Source organism: Onthophagus taurus, chromosome 7 (genome assembly GCF_036711975.1).
Source record: "Onthophagus taurus isolate NC chromosome 7, IU_Otau_3.0, whole genome shotgun sequence".
Lineage (NCBI taxonomy): Eukaryota > Metazoa > Arthropoda > Insecta > Coleoptera > Scarabaeidae > Onthophagus > Onthophagus taurus.
The window spans coordinates 10,909,413-10,929,727 of record NC_091972.1 but is presented as its reverse complement, the minus strand read 5'-3'; the positions used below and the strand labels follow the sequence as shown (position 1 = coordinate 10,929,727).

Sequence of the window (20,315 nt, the reverse complement as noted above, 5' to 3'; positions counted from 1 at the left end):
TCTGACCACCCGTAGCTTTTAAACGTACATACGCCACTGAACTTGCATGTTTCGATAACAATCTCCGCTACGCGCTTTTGTTGCAACTTGTTACGTGGGTTAAATTAGATTTTTTTTTTGAATTTGGATAAGCCAAGGTTTCCGTGCAAGTCTAGATACTGTTACGCCTTTCAAATTACGAATGTCTTGATGCACTTGATATATAAATGATTTTCGTTATATAATAGTTATTTATTGTGTAAGTGTTTTAGACAGCATTTTATTCACGCAAGAATCTTAATTTTCTTAAGTGAATAAAATGCATCTAAAACACGCATGCAATACAACGTTTTATCCACAATCACACTCATTTAGAATCAGAATCGCCAAAATTTCATCTGATGTTATCAAAAAATGATTTAACATTTCACTCTGACAGCGGCTGTCACCTCAAAAATCATTGCAATTAACTAAAAAAACATTGGGATGTGTTGAATTGTTGCTTATCGACTACATTTGTAACATATTTGTAAAAGTGTGAAAGTTGTAGAAGTTGTAAAGGTAAAGTTGGTGAAAAATGGAAGAAAGTGATTATGTTCCCAAGATAATTCTTCAGGAAGCTGAAGAAGCAACTGTCCAATTATTGCCTGCAAAGTCTAGGGAACATTACGAAAAAGTATTTTCCGAGTTTAATGAAAAGAAAAACGGGGGGTAATAACAATAAATGAGGAAGTCTTAATTCAGTCTTCACTGTTTCTAAAGAAGCGATGACAATTACAAGCTGGTTATTAATGAAAAGGAAGTAAAATATGACAAATATTAATATTAATATAAATGTTTATGTTATTATAAATAATAAATACGATGTGATTGATTTAAGATTGTATTTTTCATTATTCCACTAGTGGAATAATGGTATATTACAGTATAAGTGAGGAAAGTATGATTTTTCATTAACGCGTATGTCAGATTTCTACACGAGCCGAAGACGAGTGTTGAAAGACATACAAGTTAGTGAAAAATATAAGTTTCCCACGTGTGCTGTATAGCGTTTTGTTCAATCCTACTATTTAGAGAAAACCCGTCTTAAAATTCGATAATTCTTGAGTAATTTCATGTCGACATGTCGGCGACGACAGCAGTTTTTCACATTGTCATTGATTGTCATGCTCTTAATTGATAAATGTAAACAACCATTTGTGTCAAATTGTTAATTGTCATTATTATGCATAAAATTAATAAATTGATTAAAATGAATACTTTATAGAAGTGAAATACTTAATTAACGTTCCACCTGTGCTGTCTACCGTTTTTAAAGGTTTTACATTTAGCTAACAATGGTTGAAAAAAATTTTCACTCACTCGTTTCTATGAAAGTCAGCAGTGTGAATGCAAATAACAACTTTCAAAACTCGTATCCAAGCTAGAAACTGATAATTTCGAAGGTAGGATTGAACAAAGTAACTTTATTCCACTAGTGGATAAAGTGGTACTTTATACGGTTCATAAGTGTGGATAAAACTTCAATTATAAGGTGATTGTGGATAAATCATTTTTTTGTATATTTTAATAGACACGTATATCATCTCTTTATAAAGAGATGATGGCTATATAAATTGAAAACCGAAAAAAAAAATATTACTGGAATATTGATAGAGATTAAATCAACCATTGTGAATTTAACTCTTGAAAAAATAAAAAAAAAACAGGATGAAATAAAAAAAACTATCTATCTCGTATATTCGCATAAAAAACTCGAACGAGATTTATGCTTTAAATTGTTATAAAGCAAAATTTTTTTAAATAAAAATCTATTGTCAGATACATAATATTTCCTTTTTTTTTTCTCTTTCCGCCTAACTTTTTTGTGTAAAATGTACTGCAATCTAACGTTGGATATCAATTAAAACTAGAACTAACACTATATCTAGAACTAGAAACATTCGGGTTTAGCCGTTCGTCTCTTAAGGCGGCTAATCCCAAATGTTTCTAGTTTTACGTGTAGTGTTAGTTTTACTCGAGTTGCTGTATTCCATTGCTGGGTATTACATAGATAATATTAATAGTATAAGTATAGTTTTACTACATTCCCTTTTCTCTCTTGCCGCACAACTTTTTTTTTAAATTTTCATACACCCTCTTAATATATTTTAGTAGTAACCAGATGCGAGATAGAAAAAATGTCAGTAAACATCTAGAGCTACTTAAAGTATTCTGTTTTTAATCGACGTGGCGATAACGTAGCGGCGTCGTTTTTCGAGGTTTCTATTTTCGACGGCAGTCACCCTAAATGGGGGAGATCTATTACGGTCATTTGTTTGGACGGGAACGATGTTACGTGGCTAGCGCGTGTCGTCCGTCATCCGTCATCCGAGGTGACAGACACGGTTCGGCGATTGGGACGTACCGATGATGATAAATCCGACGACCTGAAACGCGACGCGGGAAATGACGTCAGTTGACGTGCCGTGATTGCGGATTGTTTGGAATTCCTACGTAATCAGCGTTATTGAAATCTCGTATTAGTTATGGACGCTACCGCACCGAGTTGCTGTAATCCAATAATCCATTAATATATTCCGGTAAAGACAATGGGGATAATTCTTTAATATGACTTATGGATCTGTTGATGATTGGCAGTTGTTTGATGATGAGTTTATTGATTGAGATTTACATTTGGAACGATAGACGTCTCAGCAACTGAAAGGAGTTTAGTAATCAACATTTAAATGTCAGTGCAGCCGACATTGAATTAATGGATCTCGGGAAGCATTAGTCCAATATTCTGTAGTATTTCGCCAAACCCTGCCAGTTCAGAGAACGATATCTAAACCGCAATATCGAACGATGATTAATAACCAATGTACTTTCGATTTGCGATGACGTGTAATTTGTCTACCAAAACGATGGTGCTGATTGTAGTCGATGGGCGTCGTATGAATTACGATTACTTGATTGCCACGTTGTTTCGCTCCAAACAATACCGGTTAAATTACTTCGTTTATAGCACAGCTAGCACAAACGGAGTTATACAGATATTATAATGCGACTATATACAGAAACGGGAATCTTATTAAGAAACTTCGGTCCAAGAGCCATTCCGCTCCTTAAGTATACATTCAATTACGCCGTCAGCAACTAAACAATGCGCCGTTTCCATTGTTACACTTAAAACGTCGGCGGCCGGCTAAGTTTCCGAGGGCGAAGTTAGGTAAATTTGGAGTCCTACAAATATATCAGGACGGTGGAGGCGCCAGAGATGCGCTAACAAACGGAACTGTATCAACGCGTCCGCATACAAATCTTCCATCACTCGCTAACTTTCCGAGCTGATTCCACTTTTGTTTGAAAACTTATACGTGCACAAAACTTTCCGTGAATACACTAACTCAATGGCTCAATTATTAACAACTAAAGAAAAGTAATAATAAGATTAAGTATAATTCTGTTATTTGCAAGGTAGGTAGATGAATTATATATTGTATAGTGTACCTAAATACATTAGCTTAAATTTCGAAAAGAAGTTTATGTGTATGGTAGCTGTCTATATTATTTTTCATATTCCATCATAGTCATAGTTATATTGAGTTTTCACCAATTATTTTTGATTTTAACCTAATCGATAACATAACCTAACCTTTGACACTACTTTTTTAATTCTAGCGGTAAATTACAATTAAAACTAGAACTAACACTAGACCTAGAACTAATAAGTTTCGGGTTTAGCCGTGCGTCTTCAGATCCAACCCAACCCAACCCGAATGTTTCTAGTTCTAGGTCTAGTATTAGTTCTAGTTTTAGTTCAATAAAAGTATGCAACATAGTGATATCTAGTGTTAAACTGGAATGTTTCTAGTTCTAGTTGTAGTGTTAGTCCTACTTTTAGTTAAAAATATACAACTCTAGCGCTGAATTACGATTAAAACTAGAACTACCGTCCTTGATTTATGCATCGTATAGACAGCTCGGGGAATACCCCGAGTTTATCTATGATCATTGAATAGAGCAACTTGGGGAATAATCCGAGTTGGATTCTATCTATGAGCGCTAACATTTATATTTACATACAGGGTGGTCCGTTTCACGTGAGACGCTTCGATTATCTCGAAAACGGTTTAATAATTTTACATAAAAATGAACCAAATGAAAGTTGTTCTGTGCAAAAAGGGGAAACCATATGACGATAACATTTTCTGACCTTGACCTTATTTACAAGGTCATATGAAGGTCACGACCAATTTTTTTAAATGGCACCCTATGTTTTTGATTGCAAAATCTGAATCTATGGATAAAAGTAAAATAATTAAAAAAAAAAAAATTATCGTGCGGTTTTGCCAGTACGACGGCGAAACATCTTTTGTAGACAAAAGTTTTTATGCAAATTTAGTTTTACCTGTTACATTTTAGAACAATTTAACCAATTAAGTCTCTTCAGTCTCTGCAGTTCCTCTTCACTCTTGTTTTTTATGCGTTATTCTATTATCAAAGTCGGAACCCTTTAGACCTCTTTCCAAAGGTATGTATCCTTTCCGGATTTTTTTTGTTGAGCATTCTTAAATAGTATTCTAAGAATTAAGAACTAAAGATAATGTATCGAAGTGGGTAGGAAAATGTATAAAAATTCATAAATCTTCTTTGTTCTTGCTAGATTATAAACGTTAGTTATTCTTTCTGAAAAGAATTTTTCTGAATTCAATTTTGTTCAAAAGATGTTTTACCGTTGTACTGGCAAAACCACACAGTAAAATTTTTTTATTTTTTTTCAATTACTTTACTTTTATCCACAGATTCAGATTCTACAATAAAATATATAGGGTGCCATTTAAAAAAATCGGCCGTGACCTTCATGCGACCTTGAAAATAAAGTCAAGGTCAAAAATGTTATCGTCATATGGTTTCCCCCTTCGCACAGAACAACTTTTATTTGGTTCACTTTTATGTAAAATGAACCGTTTTCGAGTTAATCGCTTGTCTCGCGTTAAATGGACCAGTCTGTATACTGATGTATTAAATAGGTAATATTTATATTTATTTTTGTCCGTTATATCCTAAGTCCTGTTGTTTCTAAATTGTTAAAAGAATCTAATATAACTCGCCCAAAACGAAACTGAATTTCAATCGATAAATGATAAATTTATAAACTTTTTCCAATAAAATTGCGTTTCCCTTAATGGAAAAAGGATGTTTCGTACTACTTAGTTTCCCTTAAATTATACCCCGGACACTGGAGAGATTCTGGCCCTTTGCTTTCCACTTTTTTTCACTACACAATCTTCTAAGTGCAGGCCTATGTTTTTTCCTGTGCCACTACTACCACAACTGCACACGCAACAATGTAATCAACCCGCCCTTTTTTTACTTCGATGGCCATTCTCATTCCTTACACATCCTCCTTGGACTCACTTAGACATATTAAGGTTCAGGGATAGGCGCGCGATTTCCGGAAATATATTACCGACGGGGGATAAAACCGGATGACACCGTACACTTCGTAAAAGGGAAGTTCATTTGAATGAACCTTTTCGTCTTTGGCGCGGTTCCCTTTTAACTATTAATCTAGCCGGTTGGCGTCGCTGCAACTTCACCTACCGTCCAATGAAACTGGCTGGAAGCTTTTATTAAGTGATGCAATTAAGTTAATTGTAGTTGGCTTGTAGTTGGCAACTTATAATGGCCGCCTTGTTGATTGCGACGCGTTTCGGCCGAAGAAACCGTCGAGGCGAATTCCTACAAGAGTAAGAACAACTGCGACGAAGTTAAACTGTTTAAGTTAAGATTGATGCGGGTCTCTCGTAAAATACGCACTAGGCACAATTAGGAAACCGTCTTGTGGAATTGTTCATGCAAAAACGTTGCTGGGTAAACTTTCGAAACGATTGATAACGGTATTGTTTGAAACATACTTAATAAAATATTTATAGCGAATTTTCTTTAATGGACTGAAAACACAATTCGTAATATTCTAGTTAAGCAATACACACGCTTTGGGCGAAATACGCGAACGTCATGTTTACAGAACTATGCGTGCTAATTACCAAGCGGTATTAGTTTGGGAATTGTTTGTCGATGTCGCGTCCATAGTCATGTTTGCCTGGAAGCACCTGCCTTTGGGGTGTAGGATCGAACAAGTTGGTTCGGTTTTAGCCGAATGCCGTTGTGTATTAAATTCAACAAGGACATTGTTTAACGTCCGCCCAGAACGGATATTGAGGTTTTCTGCCCCCTGGTCCTTGAGAATGGAATGTTCATCACGTTTACGGGTAGTCTATTGACACCTCGAGGTCGAAACCCACGAGAATTGTTTGAAATTGATGGACGTACTTAATAAACTCCACTACTAGTACATGTAATGAAGTCACGACGCAATGACAATTTTGCGATATTGATTTTCTTTGGCGACCTTTGCGCGAATTTAGTAACAATAACAATCGCGTGGTGTTTCGAATTTGGTGTACCGCAAACGGGCGGCTTATCTCGTTAAAATGCATTATTATTCGCAATCTGCGTTTACACGCCAGCGGCGTTGTAAACACAACAATCCACGGTTACATTGGTCAAAAATATTAATTAACGAATGTCGGTTACGAGGAGGTTACATAAAATTTGCCTTCACGGGGGCGTAAATCCGTACCAACGAGTCGAGCCACGGCCGCAATTGTATAATAGATAAATTTTCTTTTATTGGTCGACCCGGACAAACCTCGCATTTGCGTCAAAACCAATTGTCCACCGCGAATTTCGAGTTTATGGACCAGTATTTCGGCCATTGTTCGACTCCCTTCGGACGAGTTATATCCCATGAACTCTTTTTATGGATTTTTTTAAATTCATGTAAAGTATCTATACAACCGAACAAACATTTTCATTATGATACCACAAAGGTCGTTTAATCAATGAATTGTGGTCCATTTGTTGCCGGTAAACAATAAACACACCTCCAAGCAATTAAAGATGACGTTATCGTTGTAATCGGAACTTACGGCTACTGCTGAGGCAATTGGGTTAAGCGGATTAACTGAATTTGCTATCTACGTCGACCCTAAAGCATTTTATGAGGTAACATTAATCTTAATAAAATTAAAACTAAACACTAAATTCAATACAGCTTCGATTTATTTCTTTAAACACTCATAAATATCACAATAATTAAAAAATAATAATGTGATGTCATAAATAATTTCGTACCTAAAGATTTTTTAAATGATAGTTGAAGATAATTATAATCATCTTTTAAAATATTTAATATAAAATCTTTAATTTTGGATACTTTTGTAAAAACTCCAGGTGTGTTGTTAAATCCACATCCTCGGCTATAAGAAATAATTCCAATTTGTATATCACCACACATTAGTGGACCTCCGCTATCCCCATAGCAAACATCACTTTTTCTTGGAGTAGGATCAATTGCGCATAGCATGGTATCGTTGTAAAATCCCTTTTTCCAAAACTTAGAACATTCTTTATTACTCAACAATGTTAATAAAGTACATTGGAGATTTTTTTTGGGAAATGGAAAATGATCTTGAAGTATACCTTTCCGTTCGTTTCTATGTTGAACGCCAAATCCCGCACTAATTACTCTTGAACATTGAGTTAGAATGTTAAATTTTGAATAATCAAAGAAGGCGATATCTAAGTAATCCGTCGACTGCCTTTTACAAATTTGCATATGTAACTTCAACATACAAGCATCATAATTGTATTCCTTTGGATCATATTTAGCATGGATATAAATATCAGTAACATTTACTTTATAATCAAATTTTCCGTCAATACTCTCTGTTCCCGTTTGAATATTATATCGTTTAATATCATTTTCAACGCAACAATGAGCCGCTGTCAGAACAAAATTTGGAGCAACCAAAGATCCGCCACATATCTTATTCCCTTTGTTAGAACTTATTATTACAAGGGCGTAGAATGGATACTCAACTGGATTACAATCGAATCCTGCCACAATCCTCAAAGACGGATTTCTACCAATTCCATGCACTTTCGCCAAGATAAAAACATACACCAAAAAAAATTTCATTATGACTTCCGATGGAACTAACGTTCAAATTTATACCCTTTGACACTCCCCTTTCTATTCCTCCAACTGTACGCGGACGTAGTGTCCAAAAAACAACATGTTAATTATATAACAGATGTCTCCTGTCAGTTTGAGGACGGTTTGTACACGCCCCTTATTCCATGTCACGAGCAAGTCCTTGGGAATGGCGGCGTGTGTTTAGTCTGGCGATTCTAGGGGCCGTATTTCAAAACTTTCAAAGCTCGCGGTACCCCGACGAAAATATATATCACGTGAGGCGACCGACCGTTTATCACCGAGTGTCGGTTCGTGGTTTTGACTTCCGGATTCGCGTAGCGGATATCTGACCTCTGCGCTGCTGGTGACATCTCGTGCGGTTACTGATTGTCTTTATACTCAATGGTCAACATAGTATGGAAACTTTGAAAAATGAAAATTGTATGTAAAATATTCAAGTGCTTTAAAAGTACAACTATAATATTTGAAATAATGTCAAAATTGTAATGACAACTACATCTTTCAAAACATAATAATACTAAGGATCTGTAAGTTGTTTAATGAAGTTGCCTCTGTAATACTAATAACAGTACATGATTAATTCAAAACATGTCTAAAAATTCTACCTCCTACTTCAATACATTTGTCTGCATGACGGTGAATTGCTCGCATTGTATTTCTCATGTTTGCGCGGTTGTCTTATTTGCATTGCAACATTCAAAATTTGTTAGATAAAGTCTCTGTGTTTTCATTCACCGTTGGTACACCAAATCTTTTATCCAACCTCACAAGTTCTTGACACAGTGGATTGAGGTTGGAGACCTAGCTGGCTAAATGTGATGTCTTGTGATGATGATTTGCAGCGATGCAAATTGCTATTGTTATTCACCATCAAAAAACTTCAACTGCCTTGGGATATCTTCTAGACTTAGATGTACAGTAGGTTTTTGTTCTATGTTATTCATGCCATGATATTGAGAATCATTAAATATGTGGATATCCGGCGCGTACAAACACTGAGATTGCGCTAGGGCCATCACAAGGGTGTCTCTTTTTCTCAGGGTCTTTTTAAGAGTGTTCGCGCACGCTCGTAAGTGAATCGGTTTCTCGGAGAACATGAAAAGGTGTGCTAAAAGTTTTCAGGGCTAAATTGTGAAGATTTGAAAAAATTGAAGACTATCTAGATGCCCCGTAGTACGTGCGAAATTGTGGATCTTCGTAAAGACGTAATGGTTCTATCCATCAAAGAGGAAATTAAAGGACGAAGATGGTTTTTATCGACACTAAAATACACAGATTCAAGAGCTTCAAAAAGCTGAGCACACTGTGTAAGTGACTTTTCGTATTATCGTGTAAATCGTGGTCTCGTTAATGACCAGCTTCATAGAACCACACAAAATTGGTGCTCAAAAATATGAGAGTCAGTTCCTAGATAAATCTTTCTACTTTGCTGAATCATATTGATCAAGTTACAAAGTGAGGTAATTAAGATACTTGATAAGACCAAATCTGGACATTTTCTGATTATTAAATGAGAGAGTCGTAGATTCGAAAACTGTCCATTTTTATTAAAAATCATTTGATGCCATGTTCTGATATTCACTATGACTTTAAATGTGGAATAATTACTGGACAAAAACTAGTACGTGAAACGGTAAAAGTAATATTTTCAGCAGTTGTTTTGAAAGTTTTTAATTCTAGTGTTAGTTCTAATTAATAAGTTAGTTCTAACAAATCAAGAATTTGACAGCTTACGGATTAGACAACGCAAGAATTCTTAGGGAGATGTAGAGAGAAGAAAACAACGTCAAACTTCCTCAAAGTGAAGCAGCATATCGACTCTGCTAGGGCCTGTAATATCTTGATTAGAACAAACCAAGCACTGATACGGGAAAGAATTCTCAAGACTTTCCAAGATCCGCAGCAAATAAGTGAAAGGTTAGTACGACTCCACTTCGTACTTGCCAATTCTATGGCTGCAAAAGACTGGCATAAAATAGATAGAATAACCATGGAGAAGATGGAACGTAAATTCCAAAGAACCCGTGACAAACACTACGTTCCAGAATCTAGAGAATCGTATCTTAACACTACTGAATGACTCAAAAAACAGCCGAAGATTCCTAAGTTAGTAGAGGTTATAGAAGTAACAGTTCAATTAAAAACATGACGTTAAATGTTATTAGAAACTGCAGACTCAACAATAAATTAATGTAGTAAGTGGATTCAAAATTATAGAAATTATAATATACCAAACCTAAGACTTCTATCTGATAACGGAGTACCCATACCATTTACATTTGTTTGATATGGAGGTGCCTTATCAGGACGTTTACGAAGACCTGACGATGAAAAATCTTTGCCATATATATGTGTACTGCATAATTTTATGTGAGCGTGACGATTTTAAATATAGTTATACTTTGAGTCATAATATTGCATTCGGGAAATCTTCTGGAATCATATGTTGAATTTCTGATTGGTATAGATACATCAGATTTTTGTTCAACATTCTTCATGCCTATTGGAAATCATTGAATGTGTAGATATTGAGATTACGCTGGGCCATTACAAAGGTGTTCTCTTCCTCTACAACAATTTGGTGTGTTACTTGTTCATACTGAAGCGCACGCTCGCAAGTGAACCGGTTTCTCGGAGTAGGTGAAAAGTTATGCTAAAAGTTTTCAGGGATGAAATGAGTCGATTTGAAAAAAATTACTTTCCAAAAAAAGGAATCAATTTCTACCTGTTCATGGAAACTTAGTTCGAATTGGATTCGGAAGACGATCTGACAACTGTTAAGTGGAACTGCAATTTGAAATATGTATATCGATTAGTTTATTAGCGTGAAGGTGCAGTGGCATAATTTAAAATCGTAAAGTGTACGTAATTTGAAGTTACGTTACATACTTTTTTCCATGCATTTCTTTTCGATGCTCCAATGGTGTATTTAGGCAGTCGCGAATTCTATATAATAGAGTTTGTTTTGTTTATAAACCGATCAAGAATAAAAGGTTCCATTCTTACTTAAAACTAGTCAAAAAAAAATCAGACACATGAATCATGGATAAAAATTACTTGAAGGACAAGTTTTTATGTCAATAATTTTGATAAAAAATGAGCCTCCTCCGTGACAATGTTCTTTCACATTGCCGTGACCAGGATTCGAACCTGGGTTACTACGGCCACAACGTAGGGTCCTAACCACTAGACGATCACGGCTACTGGAGTTCTGGATATCGACCGATGCTGGTTTGAATTCACGTTCTCGTTTCTATTCCACGCTCTAGTTCATTTCAAACGCTTTCATTGAAATGATCCAATTCCTATAAGAAATCGAGAACCAGATCTGAAAGATTCGCATAAACACTTGTACTAAAACACGAAACTCAAACACAAATAAACCCATTTCAACAGTCTCTACTGTGGCTCCCGGATTTCGGAAAGGCTACACCGTTTCCGAAGTCGATCGTTTTAATTTTACTTTTTATTCAAAGTAATGGTTTTGTTATGAAATTAGAGCATAAAACATTACGGTATGTTTAATAGTCTACAATTAATCCGGTTTATATTTCAAATGGGATTCATTAAAATTTCAGAATCTTAACCTAATAAATTTATCGTTTGATATAATACTTCTAACTTTATGATTTTCTCAAAAATTAAAAAGGATATGAAGATTAAAGCTAGGTGAAATCATCTAGAAATTGGTTTTACTAGTCTAAATTTACGAGTGAATAATTTCGGAGGATTACTAGACTGATTTATAAATACGCAACGGCGTTTATGGAATAAACATTCAATTTATAGGAACGTATATCAATCAAAGTAGACGCGTGTTAGTTTATAAGCGAAATGTTTACGACCTCCCGTTTATGCTTTTCTTGTCGATTTATTGTAAAATAACGAAATACACTTTCGCTAACAATAATAACACAATGAGTAAAGTGGCTGAAAATTTAATTACGCCCGTCCGAAAACTTTAATTTCAATTAGGGAACGAACAAAACTGTTTTCGTGCTCTCAGCGGAGGCGCAGCGCATTTTAATAATGTCGTTAAGTTTAAGGTTACTTCTAAACCTCTATAAGGTCCGGAAAGGAGAGGGCGCCATTCGCTTCAAAAGAGCTGCGCCCTAATTAGTTTCGCCCTGTCACCGTTAATCCTCTTACAAAACCTCTCGGCCGGCGCTTGGCGTAATTTTGTTTCGACGGAGCGTCGGTTGGCGTCGCGACGCCGAACGGATAAGACCTTACCTGGTTAGGAGGCCGCCGCCGCGACAAATTGCGTTTGGCGAAGAGCCACGTCTTGGAAACTCGCTAACTGCTAAATAAATCCCCGACTCGTTCGTTAACCGTCTAAAATGGTGAATTTCTCACGCCTTTACTGCATACTGAATCAATCCTATAAACTAAAATTACTTCCAATATTCCATTACGGGCAGTACAAATCCAGAAATTGGTTAAAGTAAAGCTGCAAACGTACACGTGATCCTTCCATACATCACTCACATCACACATTTCCCCTGACAACACGTCCTTAATTACGTGCTATATCTCATTGTGCCTCGTACAAATCCTGTAAGTGTGGTTAATGGATAATAGGTAATGCTGAGCTGCCGTCTGCCGGTTTGCCCTCGCTATATAATTCCATCTGTTCCCCAGGGTTCCCTTTCGAGTATTATCCCTAATGGCCATATCCCGATCATTTCCTGCCGACTCCTCTTCCTCATCAAATCGTCGGATTATTGCTGAAAATTGTACTCAATAACCACATAACAACAAAGCTTAAAACAAACTAGTAACTTTAACTGCCTCTATCATATCCTTTCATGGTATATTTTTAAAATAAAAAAGCATGAAACATATTCCGAAAACCTTGCATGCAGATGTAGCGTTCCCAGCTTTCTTCTCTAAAGCGATATTTGGGTGAGAAACCAACAGTTGTGTTAAATAATGTGTTTATGTGTCCACATCGATTTTACACCCCTCCATGAGAATATCAGATTTCAACCTGGATTTTTTTTTATATGAAGTAGACTAAAAATTTATTTTAAACGTTTTTGTTAATCAGAGTCTATTATACTCTATTTTTTAATTCGGAGAAGTGTTTTCAAGTTTTAAGCAAAAATTACACTAAAAAAATTCGAGATATTGCCGGCCGCCTAGAAACATTCGGGTTTAGCCGCACCTCTCTCAGTATGGCTAAACTCGAATGTTTCTAGTTCTAAGTCTTGTGTTAATTCTTAGTTCAATAAAAATATACAACACAGTAATATCTTATGCTAACTAGCGTTACCTACCACTGCCACTAGAATTAACACTAGGCCAAGAACTAGAAACATTCGGATTTAGCCGCACGTCTTTCAAGACGGCTAAACCCGAATGATTCTAGTTGTAGGTCTTGTGTTAGTTCTTGTTTTAGTTCAATAAAAATATGCCACATAGTGATATTTTATGCAAACTAGCGCTACCTACCACCTACTATGTTTCTAGTTCTAGGTCTAGTGATAGTTATAGTACTAGTGTTAATTTAGTTTTATTTGTTATTCAGTGCTAGATTATTGTATATTTTTATTGAGCTATAACGGACACTATAATAGAGTATAGCGTAAGTCAATTAAAGTTGTTATTTCGATCCGACCGAATTTAGGTTCGAACTTAGCCAAAACCGCAAAATCCTGTCGCGTCCAGATCTTCATAATTAATTAAATACGCTCTGAGCCGATAACTTCCTTTGATTGATGCGCCGGCGTCACGTGATCCATTACGTGAGGGGGGTTGCTCTCGGAACCACTTATCTGCGGAGGACAAAAGCCCGCAGAAAGGGGGAACCACCGACCAGAAACTAAGACGAAGTGGCTTGAACCGGATGAATCACGGCTCCTCACGCCCCATGAACTCCCTTATATACCCCCCAATACAGCATATTTACGTTATGCCCTTTTTACCGGACGTGTGCACCCCACCTTGAAACCTGTGCCGTTTGATAACAATTTTGGGGGATGGTATCAGAATTTTCAGAACATATTATGTTTCAATAAACAAGAAAATAAAAGAATTTATTGCAATAATTTTTAGAAACTAAATCCAATTGAGTTCTTATCTCATCTCACTCGACCATAAGGTCCTTTCAATTCTCCCAGGAACTGTTTAAGATAAGATCTGCCAATTTTTCAGGCGAGTACGTCGCGTTGACGGCTGGATCAGGCGTTCGTGCAGGGTAAACCCTCTCAGCACGTAGAACTACGAGGCTTTATGGCTTCGGGGAGAAGATCAATGGCGTTTCGTCGCAACGAATGTGCATGGCAGCGGTCCGGTTCGCCAAAGTCATAACGGTTGCCCGAAACAGCTGGACACATTATGACCCCCGAAATAAATCAGATTAGTTATGCGAGTTCGCAGCCCGCCGGGTCTGTAATGAAGGCTGTAAACAGGGGGTGTTTACGAGTAATATACCGAGAACGTGGTGAGGGCGAGATTAAAGTAAATTTTACGTGACGGAGTGAGTTGGATTAAGGGGATATGTTTCTGGATCAAATTGTTAAAATATTTCCGACTTAAAAAAATATAAGTATGTACTTTTGTAAAGTAATAAAAACCTCAAACTTTGCGGTGTGTCGAAAGAGGTACGGAAACACGTTTAAAACTTCACTCAACCATCTAACGGTACGGAAAATCTGTAAAGAAAGAAAACGAGCCGAGTTCAATCGCAAAAACCATATTTCCATAACCTTATAAGCATTCGTAACGTGTTTCGTAGAAAAGTTTTATTGTACGGAAAACTAGCCTTATGCTCTTATATTTATTCCCAGCTTTTCTTCTCAAACCCCTTAGGGTTGCGTTGACCACGATTTACATATTCTGGGAAAGTTTTGGGAAAGTTAATCAAGTGGCTATTGTCTGATGCGATCTTTTAGGACATTTCTGTCCCTTGGGAAAAGTCTGGTGAATAGGGAACACAAATTCAATAAGTCTATTGTGTAGAATCCCCATTTTCAATAGGATGTTCTTTTTCTTTCGATAAAAAAAAAGATATGAAATTTTTTTAATTTAATATTTGCAAGAGGTTTTACAACGCAAACACTCGGCGACATCGTCAAGTACAGAAAGGCTATTTCGTTATGATTTATCGCCTGAACAAGGCTCCCGTAATAATAATTACTCTCATAAAGCGTTTATGGCGGCCTAGAGTTGCCAGAAACGAGCTCAGTTGCAAATGGATGCGGTGAAACCGCTTATTACAGGAGAGAATATTCACCCAAAGTGCAAATGGCAGTAAATATTATTTCCTTTAGTAGTTATTACTGCGTAAAAAGTTTTAATCAGATTTTTTATGCCGAGGGATAAATTCTCTAATCGTTTAATAGTTACTCCGAAAATCTGTTACAGTAATAAGTGTTTCAAGGAAAAACTACGGACGCAAAGTTAGCAAAGCCGCGGTTGCTAGCGGAAGTCGTTTTCGAAATGCCTCGTCCAATAAATTGTGCGGCGAAGCGCCGCAAACGCGAACAACAAATATCATTTTATGCAAGAGCTACGAAATTGCTTATCCTCGCTTCCCTGAAACTGTAAGTAATAACGGGACCGCAGGGAGAAATTGCGCGCGCGAATAGTAAGTTATTCTTTGTATTCGCCACAGAGTTTTAAGTTGCTCGAGAAATTATGATCTCTTCCACTTCCTACAGGAAAAATTTAGATTTATAACGGAAACATTATTTTATAATTCAATACAAAGTTTATACGGCATCTAAATTTGCATTGTAATATTTTGTAGCGTAATGGTAGGGAATTGTTAAGTAGGTTGAGATAGTTTAGTAACAAGCAATAAATGACGATATGTGGGTTACAGGTCAGGTGTAATTGGAGCGTCGTAAATAAAACCATTAATTTAAGCCTTTACAATTAAATGAATCGTGAATAGAATTGTATATCGGAATCTCTCTTCGTGCAATTGATTAACAATCACTTCCAGTAGCCGTGATCGTCTAGTGGTTAGGACCCTACGTTGTGGCCGTAGTAACCCAGGTTCGAATCCTGGTCACGGCAATGTTTAATACATTGTCACGGAGGAGGATCCTTTTTTATGTAGATTACTTCATTTTAAGTTGATGTACTCATAAAATAAAGATTTTTGTATTATGGCAAAAAATCTCTAGGCAGGATAAATGAGGGTATCATTAATTATAAGGAATGACATAAACCTACTTAAGGGTTCTGTGAGTTCAAAGGATGTCAAAACCAGCTTAATATCGCTTGGCAGAACATGATATTTCAACCATTTGTTTTTAAAGAGTTATTTTCAAAATTGCGTGGTTAAGTTCAAATTAGAATCAAGCTTGAACAGTAATTACGAAGTACAGCTAAAGCATGACAATTAAAGGTTGCTCTTATTTTAAATTGAACTCTTCCACGGTTATTCATTGTCGAATTTGGTAAAATGAAGAAACTAGCTGGAGATAAAGGTACTTTTCATAGTCGTAGGTTATTTCTCCTAGTGGCGTCTTGCAATTTTTGAACGTTTCCTTTGGGAACCTATCTTATCCATGTTACAAGTTGAGCAATATAAAAATAAGAAAATTTCTAACCAACTACTTACTTGAATTCCTTTTGCATGTAACTGTTATTCTTTCTATAGGCTTATCGAGATCAAAAACAGAACAAAAAGTCTGATAGTAAGACTGAGAAGCAAAAAAATATAGGAACCTCTGATGTTGCTTCCAATTATCTACATTTTTTGGATATCACCAACTGGATTTGTTTTATTATCAATTAAAATCATTTCGATTCATAAGAAATAGATTTTCCAAGATATTTGCAATCGATTAGTATCGTTTTGTCCTCACACCAACATGATTTTTTTATTTCGTGGTATCCTTGAAATGATTTCAAAAAATATCAAAAGCGGTTACTTTAGTTTTTTCAACTTGGACAAGTATTCTAAAGATGTTCTCAAATGATTAGAATCATACCAATAAACACCAATAAGAGTTTCCCATGTTTTAAAATCTTTGAAACTTCTGGAAAGAATCGGTAGTTACTTTTCTATCTTCCTCGCCTTTGTTAAGTATCCTAAAAATGTTTAGAATCAATTTGAGTAATTTTGACACACACCTATCAAATTCATAAACAAAAAAAATAAAATTAAATAATATTAAATCAAATACCGATAAGTCGAATATAGGTCGAATAATAAGTCGAAATTTAAAAGTGATGGACATATACATTTGGCAAATAAATTGTCGAAATGTAATCCATTACTTTTGGACGGTTTTAGTTGTTAATCAACTATGAGCCAACACTTGAAATTGACATAAAAACACGTTTCGATAAAAATTATTCATAACTTATGAACCCAAAGCAATCAACTTTTATTATTTAAATCTATGACAACTTACAATTTAAAATGAATGTATAAAAACAAAAGTAATTCATACTCAACCAACAATCCATAACTAACAAGTGAACATATCCAACTATAATCACCGATTTTTATAAAACTCGGTATTTAGGAAGTTCATACCGAGAATTGACGAACCACATAAAAAATTTGTGCAGAATTCGATGGTAACATCCATCCTACAAATTGAAGCAATTTTCACCACACAAAACAATCTTTCGCAGTTATAAATGGTTGTGATGCTGTATAAAAAATTGTTTACCGAGATTTTTAGCCGAACTAGACTGAAACAAAAAAATATTTTTATAACTGCGTTTAAACTGTATTTTCTGTGAATAATATTTATAATTGTATACAGTGTGTCCCCGGATTGTGTCCCCGTAAGGTATAATTGACGATAAATTTTTAAATTCACATTCCATCTTTTGCAATTAATGTCTGGATGTCATAAAACGAAATATAACCAAGTTTTACGTCAAATGTCCTCAAAGTACCAAAGTTAACGCAAGAAGTTTGTTAACCGTTGCAGGTAAAGTGGTCTTTCTGAGCAATGTACAACAAAAGTTGATTAAGATAAAATGTTTGCTATGTTAAATTATAGCGATATGCCGAATTTTATTAATTTAGCATATAAAAGAAAAAATGAGGTTTTCTTGAAAAATTTTTTCTAATATTCCGTTTTACAATAAAAACAAATGATCTGAGTGAACTAACAATTATCATTTGATAGCTTAGCTTTAGCCTATTGTCAAATATTAATTGATCATGTTTACATTACAACATAAAATATTTATAGTGTAGTGCTATGGATTGGGGAACATTAGTTTCAATGCAATTTTAGGGCAATTTAAGGAAAAATTCGGATTTTTAGTAGATAAAAAAACAATTAAGAGAGTTGTTAAAAAATTTTCTGAAACGGGCAATGTGGAAAATAAAAGGAAGGAAAAAAAGCTTTTAGATGAACATGATGCGGAGTCGATTGTTGCAGTAACGAACGCAATGGATTACGGTAAGGTGTCGTTAAGAAAAAGGGCAGTTCAAGTCGGTATAAGTAGATCCCATTTACAAAGAATTTATCGAGCCAATAAAATATAAACCAAAATTTAACCATACTATCGAATTAGGTGATGAAGCAAAACGTTTAGATTATTGTTTGTGGCTTGGGTACAAAATTTTGAAAGACAGAACTTTTTTAAAAAACATAATATTTTCGGACGAAGCATCGTTCACCACTAATGGTGTGGTTACATCACAAAATTGTCGATTCTGGTCAAAGACTAATCCACATTATCGCATAGCTTGTAAACACAAGTATTCCCAGAAAGTGAATGTGTGGTGTGCTGTTTTGTGATATTTGGAAATACTTGAAAACTGTTTGTTTAATTATCTTCACGGCGTGGATTTAGAAAAACGCAATAAATTATATTTCCAACAAGATGGTTGCGGCTCACATTCCACCATTTTAATTAGAAATTATTTAAATACGTTATTTGGTAGAAAAAAATGGATTGTTAGATATGGTCCGCAACCATAGCCGCCAAGAAGTCCGGATGTATCTATTATGGATTTTTATTTTTAGGGTTATGGAAAACAAAAAGGGTACACTGAAAATGTTAATAACAATTTAGACCGTTTAAAACAAAAATTGAAACAGTTATTAGAGAAATTCCGTTGGACCGTATTAGAAAAAGTTATAAACAATGTCGGAAAAGGGCTAAATTATGTGTTAGTGTTGGTGGTGGTATCATTGAATAAGCTTTATGTTAATTTAGTTTAGATCGAAAATGTTTTGTTAATCTTATGATTTAAAAATCTGCATTTTGCTTTTATATTCTAAATTAATAAAATTCTGCATATCGCTATAATTTAACATAACAAACATTTTATCTTAATCAACTTTTGTTGTGCATTGCTCAGAAAGGCCACTTTACCTGCAACAGTTAACAAACTTTTTGCGTTAACTTTGGTACTTTGAGGACATTTGACGTAAAACTTGGTTATATTTCGTTTTATGTCATCCAGACTTTAATTGCAAAAGATGGAATTTAAATTCTAAAATTTATCGTGAATTATACCTTACGGGGACACAATCCGGGGACACACTGTATATCTTTAAAATAAAATTTTTCTCTGTTTTATGTTTTAAGTCATAATTTTAAATCATAGCCATGATACATAGGTGATACATAGTCATGAATATTCGGAAAATGAATAAAGTACTACTTCATCTATTTATTTTTCACTCTATCAATGTCTTTAAGATGCGATAAAATGAATTTACTTCTGCGTTGTCGGTTAAGCCATAAAGGCTTAAAAAAGCTTGGATTTATTTTTAATATCTGACCAATTTTCCTCTTCGCGTCTTCATTTTCTTAGAATATTAATTTTCGAAAACAATAATTTTAACAAAAAATGGTCCAATGTTTTCTGATTAAAAAAAAAGCTATGCATTATCCTGAACTAATCCACTGGTGAATAACTAACCGATGGTACGTTTTTCTGGTCCTTTTCTGTCAGAGCAAAACTTCTACCTGATGGCACAAGGAATTGTGTGTTATTTTCCTAAATTTGTTTTCGTTTATTAATTGCAGCCAAAATATTCCAAAAATTTCGAAATAATTTTATAAAAGTAATTTTTAGCAGGATATTTAGCCTGATGAAATCAATAGTGAATCCAAAAATTATACAGCTAAATGTTTCAACAGTAGAAAACAGGATTAGTTGTTAATGTAGGTAGAAGCATATTTTGTTGTAAGTCATCTATTTGTTTTAGACTCATCGCAGTCAAATACTGCTTGGTTCATCTTCTACATCGTTCTCACTTTGAATATAGTCATCGTCCTCGGTGTTAGTGTCATTACTGCTAAACAGATCGAACCACAACTCAACCACTTGGTAAATTTTGTGATT

At 35.1% G+C, this 20,315-nt stretch overlaps 1 protein-coding gene and 2 non-coding genes across 3 annotated transcripts; 1 reads left to right on the top strand and 2 right to left on the bottom strand.

Moving 5' to 3' along the window:
* Positions 1-7,099: 7,099 nt before the first annotated feature.
* LOC111423869 (chymase-like) lies at positions 7,100-8,011 on the bottom strand. Its single transcript, XM_023057252.2, has one exon. The coding sequence runs from the start codon at positions 8,009-8,011 to the stop codon at positions 7,100-7,102; it is 912 nt and encodes a 303-aa protein (XP_022913020.2).
* A 3,147-nt stretch (positions 8,012-11,158) lies between these two features.
* TRNAH-GUG (transfer RNA histidin (anticodon GUG)) lies at positions 11,159-11,230 on the bottom strand. The gene has a single exon. It is a non-coding gene; the product is annotated as a tRNA-His (tRNA).
* A 4,752-nt stretch (positions 11,231-15,982) lies between these two features.
* Positions 15,983-16,054, top strand: TRNAH-GUG (transfer RNA histidin (anticodon GUG)). The gene has a single exon. It is a non-coding gene; the product is annotated as a tRNA-His (tRNA).
* The last annotated feature ends 4,261 nt before the right edge of the window (positions 16,055-20,315 follow it).